Source organism: Belonocnema kinseyi, chromosome 9 (genome assembly GCF_010883055.1).
Source record: "Belonocnema kinseyi isolate 2016_QV_RU_SX_M_011 chromosome 9, B_treatae_v1, whole genome shotgun sequence".
Taxonomy (NCBI): Eukaryota; Metazoa; Arthropoda; class Insecta; order Hymenoptera; family Cynipidae; genus Belonocnema; species Belonocnema kinseyi.
The window spans coordinates 55360724-55372914 of NC_046665.1; the positions used below are offsets into that span (position 1 = coordinate 55360724).

At 33.9% G+C, this 12191-nt stretch overlaps 1 protein-coding gene across 1 annotated transcript in view; it reads left to right on the top strand.

The window, feature by feature from the left end:
• The first annotated feature begins 813 nt into the window (after positions 1-813).
• Positions 814-12191, top strand: part of LOC117180548 — an 18219-nt gene continuing 6841 nt past the window's right edge. Inside the window, exon 1 of the mRNA XM_033373044.1 lies at positions 814-939. Within this exon, the coding sequence (XP_033228935.1) occupies positions 814-939 (126 nt within the window). The remainder of the gene's footprint in view (positions 940-12191) is intronic.

The following is a 12191-nucleotide window of genomic DNA, read 5'->3' on the forward strand; positions in this document are numbered from 1 at the left end:
TATTATATATATTCCACGAAGAACTGTATTATTTCTGTCAACTATTGCAAAAATGTAACCATTAGAAGTTGATAATACAAATTTTTCTTCGGTTGGCATAGGCTCAAAGATCTGACATCTTCGTTTCAAATGAAGTAGTTTATCGCGCGGAAAAGCGTATTTTCGAATTTCGAATCGCAGGTTTGGATTCATGTTGGGGATAAGCCGAATAAATTTAAAATGTTCAAGTTTATAGCCAAGGATGCGTGAAGAAGAATGCCTGGCAGAAATAGACCTTGACCTGGCACGAAGAGAAGTCTCGGCAGGAGGAGTAGACGCGAACTGAGGACCCTCAAAATAAGGCCTAACAAGAAAAAGAGGCCTTTCTGGAGAATTATGCCTGCCGGGAGAATGGGAAGGTTCGGAACGAGGAACACACAGAATAGGGTGGCCATTAGGTAAGCAGTCAAATGTTGAACTTAACTCTGCAACAGAATACAAAGGATTAAATTTACATTTTTTATCCTCTCCTGGTAGTATATCAATTCAGAAGGCATATAATCGAAAAAATCGATAAATACGGTAAAGAGGAGCATTTTAATATTGGATCCTTAACGTCATTTTTTTGTTAATGGGATTTAAAAATATTCCAAACAATTTATGGTGAGATACCTAATCTCATTTCGTCAACACAAGAGAAAAAGTTGCGAAGCACCGAAGTAATCAAAATAATATACACATGTTGACCAAATAAGTGTAGGTACTTAATACGCACGTACTTTAATGTCTTATTCCGTGATATGTTGCTGAATATAAATGTATTGAATTGTTGAGATGAACCCAGAATTCTCAGGGATTCTTAATCAATTCTTCGGAACTGTTTATATTCCTACCGAAGAAGAAAATACGTTGAAGGTCAAATATGCCGGGATAGAAAATTTAAATGCGGAAAAAAGCCAGGTGAGTGTGATGCCAGCGAGAAGAGTGATGTACTTGTACTTCGAGCTTTGCGTGGGGCGCTAATTTATATGCTTCTTACCTTCTGTGCAATAATTGTGGGTAGTAATAGGAGATAATCGAGCATATTTCCAGAGGGATGAATGATGGGGTGCGTTACTAGGGGAATTGTTTATCTGTCGTGCTTAGGTATGTGATCGCGTGAGATACAAAGAAATTGAACAAAAATTCAGGTGCGATTTTGTTACCAAGAGATATAATTTTCATGGGACCTATTTGGAGTTTTAATATTGCATTTATTCTTGTAGCTATCTAAAAGACATTTAATTCTAGTATTTATTTAGTAGAATGAAGTGATTAAATTTTCAGGTCAAAGCTTGACTCTAACAGGATTGAGTCAATTTTTATGTAGGTTCAATATAGGTATGTGTGATGACAATATTAATATGACAAACAGAAAATTTGGAATGAAGAGTATTTGGTTCTTAATTAATTTAAAAGAAACCGAGACGAAACTAAAATTCTCCTCTTTCGGTAATAAAAATCTTAGAAAATAATAATTATATTATCAATTAACATTTTTGTAAATAAAATTTTGTAAATTTGGTAATTTACAAATGCAGCGAACATTTCAGGAAATTTTTGGTAATTTTATCTTAAATTTTTCAAAATTACCTCAAATTGCCAAAAGGTGTGTTTTTTTTGTTTCTCTAATGAAAATTTTTCTATATTTGATACAAAAAATATCGTGTTGCAACTCTTGTGAAGTTTGCAGTACTTGCCATCGGCTCATCTTAGGGTGGTTTCCGACTCGTTTTCGGCTAGTTTACAACTCGCCTCTAACTCGCCTACGACTTCCCTTCGATTCGCTTCTGGCTCGTACAGCAAACTTCACATTCATGTAAAAATACCTACTTACCGCACTTGTAGCACAAGATACTATTTTTTGTTAAATGTTCATAATTATAGTTGGAAATTCATTTGTATTTGATTGTAATTTTTTTTCTTTTAAAAATTAATCTTTAACAAAAAATGTACTTATTTGATTTTGGTTTAAAATTCATGTAGTATTTGAAAATTCGCCTTCTTTGGTAGACAATTATTAAACCTGGGTTGAAAATTTATATTTTTGTTTAAAAATGCGTTCATTTGGTTGAAGATTTTAGTGAAAAAATTGTTTGTTTGCGAATAAGCAATTATTTTTGTTTTGTTTAAAAAGACGTTTTTGTATATTAGCTAAAAATTCAAATACAATTTAACTTCGAAGGTACGAGAATTTCGGGAATAGGGAACTTCAAAGATACGAGCGTGAAAGGGGCTCCCACTCCTGCGATGGTTAAATTTTGGGGTTAATACATGAGAACCCACACAGACCTACTATGCGCAGTGCACGTCGAACTCAAGGCAGCGCGCGTCTGACTCACAAATAGGGAAGGGGCTTTCGTATCTTTGGAGATCGTAGATTTAGAGATCGATTAGATTTGGTTGAAAATTTATATATTTTGTTGAAAATGAACTACTTTACTTAAATTGTAGATATATTATTTTATTATATTCACCAATAGTATTGAAGATAAACGGCAAGGAAAAGACGAGAGTATAGACCTTCCTCATGTTTTCTTATTAGAGAAAAAAGTAATGAAAGTATTACGGAAAAATTTTGTTAACCATGTAACTGAAGAATATTCTAGTGGTTGATTGGATTTTATAATGCATATATCCTGTAGGTGTTATCTCATAGATAACATGTGTCAAACTTGTCCTTAGATATTTACATTTTATTAAAGTCAGTTTCATGGAATGAAATGTGGTCACTAAATACGTTGAAACTGATATGACGATTTACACCATCGTTTATTCTTTAGCGAACTCTGTTATTTACGTGGTAAATTTATATCGCGTCTACTAGAAATTATGTTAGAAGAATTGGAAGATGAATTTCATTTTTTCAAATTGTTGAGAAATAAAATTTTTGATCAAATGCTTTAGAAATTATTTAGAGAAAGAGAAGTTAGCTTGAAGCAAAAGTGTCGTCTAGATTGATGCCCTCAATCGATTTCGATATAAGTTGGCAGCACACTAAACGACAATTAAAAAATAAGTTTAATGATGATTTTATGTTAATTCTGTCACCTATGAATATCAAGAGATTATTAAAATTTCAAGGGATTTTAAATATTTTTTTAGTATTTCTAAATATTTCAAGGTCAAATTTAAGAGATTTTAAAGATCATTGAGAAAAAGGAACTGAAATTAACTTAAAGGATTTTATATATAGAATTCAAACATTTCAAGGGATTTCTAAGAATCTCATTCTAAGAAAATCATTGTAAACCTAACAAATATTTTCCTCCTAAAATATTTTCGGATATAAAATGAAAGGCAACTTTTTATATTTTTTTCAAAAAGAAGAGAACCTTAACTTAAGAGTCAAGCCACGAAAAAGATAATAAATCATCTATTTTTTTTCTGAGCCATTTATTCAATAGTTCAGTTACACCAGCCCCCCTCACTCTTAATTTTTGGGCCTTGTACAATCCACTAAATTGCGCCCCAAATGCGCTCACATGCGTCATAGAGAAAAAAATTTGCGCCACATTGATAAACGAGTTATCAGCGATCGAAATGGGGGTGGGGGGCTGACGTCACTTTTCTAAATTAATAAAATTTTTCCAAATTCATCATACCTATCTTTCATAAGTTCAAATGCGCTCAAATGCGCCACCACAAAAAATTTTGCGCTAGCTAATTAACAAACATATCATATTTTGGAGGGAGGCAGCGTAACGTAGGTGTTAAATACTCAAAAATTATGTGCAATATAAAGTTGAGGACATGGATTCATTCGTCTTCAAATGCGCTCATATGTGCCATAAAATTGTTTTCGAAAATCTTCAAAATTGCCCACGATATGGAGGTAACAAAATTTACGAATGATGACCAACAAAATAAAAAGTTTTCAATCCGCATTGATGAAGGGACTTTCCTATGGGGTTTCAAATGCGTTCATATGCGCCACTTCCAAAATAAACAAAAAACCATAATCAACCTTCCAATTAACACTTGTTATCGATCCCCCACCCGATGATATTACGATTCACTATTCGATGATATCTCCAAATACAGTCGACTCTATTTACCTTGCCGTGGATGGGACTGTAGGGGAATAATTTTCATGGAAACGATGTTCCCCCACTCTTGAGTATAATCTTGATGCGTGGTGCTTGATGCGAATTGTTTCGCTCGTACGTACGTTGCTGCGTGCAGATCAGTGTTTACAAACAGTGAAAATTCGATATTTAGAATACATATTGTGGAAGTAGTTATTTCACATTTGGTTCCAAAAAATTGTGAGCACATCGTTTTCTCGCGGAATAAACTGAAAAATAGGTTAGCATTTACGAATTATTGATAAACCTTCGATTAAATATGCCATACTTGAGGTTATCTGATGTGACAAGGAAATTATCAAACGACATAAATTTTATGATTTCGAAATTCTTTTATAAGCCTCATTAACAAAGCATATAATGACTTTTTGCACTTTAAAATTGCCTTAAAAGACCTAAACCATTTACGGCAACGTAAATAGCGAGCGGAACAATTCTCGAATGCCGAACAGTCGCGGTCGTGGTGGGGGAAGAGCTTGAAACCATATTAAGCACCAAAACCATAATCAACCCCCTCATTACCACTTGTTACGATTCACTATTCGATGATATCTCCAAATAATTCGAATTTTAGTATAAAAATGTATAATGATTTCTTCGAATAGGATTTCAAATGCGTTCAGATGCACCACTTTCAAAATTGACAAAAAAACCATAATCAATCCCCTCAGTACCACTTGTTACGATCCACTATTCGATGATGTCTACAAATAACTTAAATTGCAGTATACAAATTTATAATGATCTCTTCGTATATGACTTCAAATGCGCTCATATGCGCCACTTTCGAAATTGACCAAAAACAATAATCAACACACTCACTACCACTTGTGACGATTCACTATTCAATGATATCTCCAAATAACTTAAATTGCAGTATGATAATTCATAATGATCTCCTCGGATAGGATTTCAAATGCGCTCATATGCGCCACTTTCAAAATTGACATAAAACCATAATCAACCCCCTCACTACCACTTGTTACGATCCACTATTCGATGATGTCTCCAAATAACTTAAATTGCAGTATAAAAATTTATAATGATCTCTTCGGATAGGATTTCAAATGCGCTCCGATGCGCAGATATCATCGAATAGTGAATCGTAACAAGTGGTAATGAGGGGGTTGATTATGGTTTTTGGTGAATTTCGAAAGTGACAAATATGAGCGCATTTGAAATCCTATACGAAGAGATCATTATAAATTTATATACTGCAATTTAATTTGTTTGGAGATATCATCGGGTGGAGGATTAAGAACAAGTGTTAATTGGTGGGTTGATTATGATTTTTTGTTAAATTTGAACGTGGCGCATATGAGCGAATTTGAAACCCTATAGGAAAGTCACTTTATCAATGCGGATTGAAAACTTTTTATTCTATTGGTCATCATTCGTAAAATTTTGTTGCCTCCATATCGTGGGCAATTTTCAAGATTTTCGAAAAAATTTTATGGCGCATATGAGCGCATTTGAAGGCGAACGAATCCATGTTCTCATTTTTATATTGCACATCATTGTTGAGGATTGAATATCTGCGTTACACTGCCCCCTCTAAAATAAGATATCTTTGTTAATTAGCAAGCGCAAAATTTTGTAGTGGTAGCGCATTTGAGCGCATTTGAAGTTATGAAAGATAGGCATAATGAATTTGAAAAAATTTAATTAGTCTAGAAAAATGACGCCAGCCCTCCCCCACATTTTGATCCCTGATAACTCGGTTATCAATGTGGTGCAACATTTTCTCTTTATGGCGCATATGAGCGTATTTGAATCTCCATAGAAAATTTCTTTCATCAATGCGGATTGCAATATTTTTATTTGGCTGGTCATCACTTCGTAATATTTTTTTATCTCTATATTTTAGGCAATTTTTAAATTAAAAAAAAAATTATGGCGCATATGAGCGCATTTGAAGATGAAAGAATCCATGTCCTCAACTTTATATTGCACATCACTGTTGAGGATTTAACACCTGCGTTACACTGGCCCCTCCTCCAAAATATTATATCTTTGTTAATTAGCTAGCGCAAAAATTTTAATCGACGGCGCATTTGAGCGCACTTGGGGCGCAATTCAGTGGGCTATAGAAACCGTAAAAATTGAGAGCGGGGGGCTGGTGTAACTGACTTCTATTCAATCTTTTAATTTTGCGAAAGTAGGAAATTGATTAACTTAGACGCTTTAAATAATTATTCTTCTCTCAGCAGATGGAAATAAAATATTTTTTTCTTAACAGCGCAACTTATCACCACTGAGGCACCAGCAGTTATTTGTACCTTGTATCTCATGTTTATTTTATTTAAAAATGTTTAACATCTATTTTTTAATATTTTTAAAGAAAAAGTCTTAATTTAAAGATTTGTAAGTTTTAAACTAATAAAAAAATCACCTTTTTTGTATTTCCGTGTTCCTTGATGTTTCTAGTTTTCTATTCCCTAATTATATTTCTTAAAATCAGATTTTTTAACTCTAGAGCGATGGAATATATTAGCGTGGGTCTGACAGAACCATGTGTGGCCTTACCACTGTCACTTTAAGAGGTGTACCGCTCTAGGGTTAAAATTATAGATATATTATGTTGTTATGGCTAAGGCTTAAAAAGTTTAAAAAGTCTCCATCTTTTGTAATTATAAAAAAAGTAATGAATGTATTATTGAAGAATTTTTATAAACGATGTAACGGTTGAAAATTGTAGTGCTTCATTGGAAATACATATATCTTATAGTTGTTATCTCATTGACTACAGGTGGTGTGGTTTGTCCTTCAAAGTATTTACATTTGATTAGACGCAGTTTTAAGCAATAAAATGTAGTTAATAATGTCTTGAAAACTGATATAATATATTATATCAAATATAACGCTTTATCCAACTCCGTTGTTTACTATCTTATTTACTTATTACTTCGTTGCTTAGTTGTTTCTGCTATAACCGACTATTTGAAGCTTTGTAACTCAAATCTAAAAATTGTGTTAAAAAATTGGAAAGATGCATTTTATTCTTTCAAATTGTTGAGGAATAACATTTTTGATTATGTTTTTAAGAAGTTATTCAGAGAAAAAAAGTCTTTGAAACCAATATATCATCGTCTAAAGTAACGTCCTTATTCGATGCCAATAAAACTTGGTAGCTGACTGAATGAGCATTAAAAATAATTTCAATGACGATTTATGCTAATTCCTTCTTAGAAGAGGTAGAAAAGGATTCAATTGAATAGGAAGATTAGAATTAAAAAAGATAGACAAGATTTTGGATAACCTAATTGTATAGAAGAGGATACATGTGGATGAGCGGAGAATTCATTTGGATGGAAAGACTACGATTCGGAAGGATAACTCTGACTCATCTTGTAGGAGGGGTGAAAAGAATTCATTTAGATATGAAGACAGAGATCAAACATGATAGACAGTATTTTGGATTGCATGGCGGATTGGAAAGGATAGATTTGCATAAGTGAAGGATTCATTTGAATAGAAAGACTGGGATTAAGGATTAGAGGGATACCTTATAATGAAGAAAATATAAACTTAGATAGGCAGAGAGGGATTAAGAAAGATGGAAAAAATTTTAGATTCCATAACGGAGACAAAAGTATAGATATGGATAAGTGGAAGATTTATTTAGATAGAAAGACTACTATTCAGAAGAATAAAGCTGGATTCTATTGCAGATTAGATTAAAATTAAAAAATAACTGTGAATAAAAGGATTAGAAGTAAGCCTCTTTGAATAAGAGATGTAGAATGTTCATACAAGTTGATGGTATTATATTTTTATTTGGGAAGCATTCCTGGTAATCCGCTAGAACATTTGGTTATTCGAACTGGCAGTTCGTCGTAAAATGATTAATTCCGTAGATTCTGTCCAGAGCTTTGAGATACTGCTATGAGGTCCTCCAGAGCCTCTTACGAGCCCTTCAGGGCTTTGAATGAGGGTTTGTAAGTCATCTTAGGATGTCGTTCAGACCCTCGCACAATATCTTCCAGAGCTTTCCAACGAGGGCCTACAGAGACTTCCATTAGGTTTTTGAGATACTATTAGGCGGTCATCTAAACTTCTGACGAGTATCTTCAAAGTTTCCCATGAGGAACTGACCCTCTTAGGAGGTCGCCCAGACCCTCCCGAGAGGGTTCTGGAGCTTTCCGCCAGGGCCTCCAGGCTTTTTTTATCAAACATTTCCAGATATTTTTTTGGGGCACTAAAAAAAGTTTATAAATAATAAAGTCGCATACATATCGAATAGCATTTTTTATTAGTACTATAGCTATCTTTATAGAATTGATATTACATTACGATAAACATCGAATAATCATCATTAAAACCATCTTTATCAAATTTTACACTTTTTCTCAGGATTCATGGGACGACCTTTAAAATTCTGTAACGAGCTTCACTGTGGGCATCGAAACCACACCTGAACACCCAAAAAACTCTTTAATAGCCTTATATTAAACTATTTTATTAATTTAAATTAGGATAAAAAATTGATCAAAGTAGGGGGCATGCGTTTAGATGAAAGGGTTTTACATTTCGATTTAAAATTATTATTCTATGCAAACTGAATGATTTAAACAAATTCATAATAAAACCAATGATAAATTTTAATTTACTGTTTCTTTGCTCCCAAACATTAACTATTCCATTTAAATTTAATATTTAATATTCATTGAAACGTAATCTCTGACATTTGCATATGAAAGAAAGAAAAATTGCTCATTGGTCATATCTTCAAATCCTGGAGATCGTGAACTTTCTTTTTCTTCCTCGATTTCTTGCAAGGCGTCGAAAACGCCCAATCGAATCAGCTATGTTTTCAGCTTGTTTTTTTCGGCACCTATCTGTGTATCAAATGTTTATTACTCGTGCAATATATAAGGTGTATTCTGTTTAATTATAAAATTTACTTTTATCGGACTGGCATCTTGTAAACCAAGCATATTCGTGAAAAAGCGCTTAAAGTAACGGATCTCAGAACATGAGTCTGCTTCATTCTCATTTGTTGATTTATCCGCATAAAATTCCTCTAATTGACTAATGTAACATTTTGTTCTTTTTTTATATTTATACAATCCATAATGTATGACCCTATTTCCCTGTTCGTTGTACTCAATTCCTACGAGATAAATTTCTTAATTATATTATGAAAACAATGTTACCATAAGTGATTATTCTGTGAGCGAAGCGTATAATAATAAGTAAGAGTCAACATCCAATAATTCGTAAATATTTATGTTATGAGTACTTCACCTAGGTAAAGTCGATGAGTAAAACACGGTTGAAACTCCCCAGAAGGAATGGCTAAACAAGGAAAAGTTAATGAAAAATTGAATAATTGCATATATTATTATTTTAAAAAAATTATTTTTTATATTTATAAATTATCCATAACTTACTAAGCGTATTCGTTTTTCATATAAAACAATTAATTCATGAATTCTATTAGTTCTTTGCCTAAAAACTTAATTCTCCTTCTTTTATGTATACCAAAAGACTCAAAAATATTACTACAGAGTCTTCTTTAAAGGAAATATTTTTTAGCTCATAACATTATCAAAAAAAGATGACCAAGCACCATCTGCAAAATAATATATGTTACTAAAGCAAATCATTAATTATAATGATTGTAAAAAATTATTTAACCAAATTTCCGGCTTACACCACGGTACTAATTTGCTATAAATGTAGCATGATTGTACATATTCAGATATCCAATATTTTCCCCATTTTTTTCATTTTATGCAGAACTATTTTTCGCATGTCGTAATCTAACCAATCAGCCCTCAAAATGTGCTTCAACATTTCCCTTTGTACTCCCAAAAAAAGGTTTTCGGCCTAGAAAGATGTATAAATACCTGCGTGAAAAAAATTTGCATGGCTCAAGCATGGCAAGACACCTGGAAACATCTGGCTGAAGCATGGTTTACGGCTGAATGGCAGCATGGCGCAAGCCTCGCTCCTGTCCGTTTGCCATGCTTAGGAGATGTTAAACACAAATGAATATTCTTAAGAACATGTAAGTGTCAGAGAAAATTAACCAGAGTTAAAAATTAAAATATTAGGTTTGCCAATAGCCGACGCGTCTCTAAATGGTAAGTTCGCTACCCGGGTGCACCGGTTCGTGTACCAGGTACTGTAGCATATATTCTACAAGAACTTTTCAAGAATTTAAATTGTGCCAATTGACAAAATAACTACCATTAGTAAGACGACGATCCATGTGAATCTAGTCGCGCATTAGGTAGCTTAGCACGTATTCTACGAGAATTTTTTCAAAATGAAGATTGTTCAAACAGCCAAAATTACTAAAAATTGTGAGCCGGCGATCCGGGTGCACCAGATCGAGCACCAGGTAGTATAATACGTATTCTACGAGACCTTTTTAAAAATTTAAATTTTGTGAATAATGAAAACAATTCCAAATGGTCAGTCGGCGACTCGGGTGCACCAGGTCGCGCCTGAGGGATCTCATCACGTATTCTACGAGAACTTTTTCAAAATTGAGATTGTTTTAACAGCCAAAATTACTAAAAATTGTGTGTCGACGACCCGGGTGCACCAGGTTGCGCCCCAGGTAGCTTAGTACGTATGCTACGAGAACTGTTTCAAAATTTAGATTGTTTCAACAGCTAACCTAACAGCTGACCTAGTGCACCCTGGTCGTCGACTAACCATTTCAATTTTTTTTCATTATACACAAACTTTAAATTTGTCAAATGTTTTCGTAGAATAGTATTAAACTACCTTTTGCTCGACCTGGTGTACCCGTATCAGCGACTCACAATTTTTAGTAATTTTGGTTGTTAAATTAATCTGAATTTAGAAAAAGTTTTCGTAGAATACGTTCTAAGATACCTGGGGCGCGGCCTCGTGCACCCAGGTCTTCGGCTGACAATTTAGAACTGTTTTCATTATGCAGAAAGTATAAATTTTGAAAATGTTCTTGTCGAATACGTATCAAACTACATAGTGCCCGACCTAGTGCACCTGGTTCGTCGACTCACAATTTTTAGTTATTTTGGCTGTTGAAACAATCTAGATTTTGAAAAAGTTCTCTTAGAATACGTGCTGGAATACCTGGGGCGCGACCTGGTACACCCAGGTCATCGACTTACCATTTGGAATTGTTTTCGTTATTCACAAAATTTAAACTTTTTAAAAGTTCTCGTAGAATACGTATTAAACAACCTGGTGCTCGAACCGGTTTACCCGGATTGTTGAGTCACTATTTTGAGTAATTTTGGCTGTTGGAACAATCTAAATGTTGAAAAAGTTCTCGCAGAATACGTACTAAGATACTTGAGGTACAACCTCGTGCATCCGGGTCGTCGACTCACCATTTGAAATTGTTTTTATCATGCACAAAATTTAAATTTGTAAAAAGTTCTCGTAGAATATTATTAAACTACCTTGTGCTCGACCTGGTATACCCGGATCGTCGACTCACCATGTTTAGTTATTTTGGCTACTGAAGCAATCTAAATTTTGAAAAAGTTCTCGTAGAATACGTGCTAAGATACCTGGGGTGCGACCTGGTGCACCCGGGTCGTCGACTCACCATTTGGAATTGTTTTCATTATTCAAAAAGTATAAATTTTGAAAATTTTCTCGTCGAATACGTATTAAACTACATAGTCCTCGACCTAGTGCACCTGGTTCGTCGACTCATAATTTTTAGTTATTTTGGCTACTAAAACTATCTAAATTTTTAAAAAGTTCTCGTAGAATACGTGCTGGAATACCTGGGGCGCGACCTGGTACACCCGGGTCATCGACTTACCATTTGGAATTGTTTTCGTTATTCACAAAATTTAAACTTTTTAAAAGTTCTCGTAGAATACGTATTAAACAACCTGGTGCTCGAACCGGTTTACCCGGATCGTTGAGTCACTATTTTGAGTAATTTTGGCTGTTGGAACAATCTAAATGTTGAAAAAGTTCTCGCAGAATACGTGCTAAGATACTTGAGGTACAAACTCGTGCATCCGGGTCGTCGACTCACCATTTGGAATTGTTTTTATCATGCACCAAATTTAAATTTGTAAAAAGTTCTCGTAGAATATTATTAAACTACCTTGTGCTCGACCT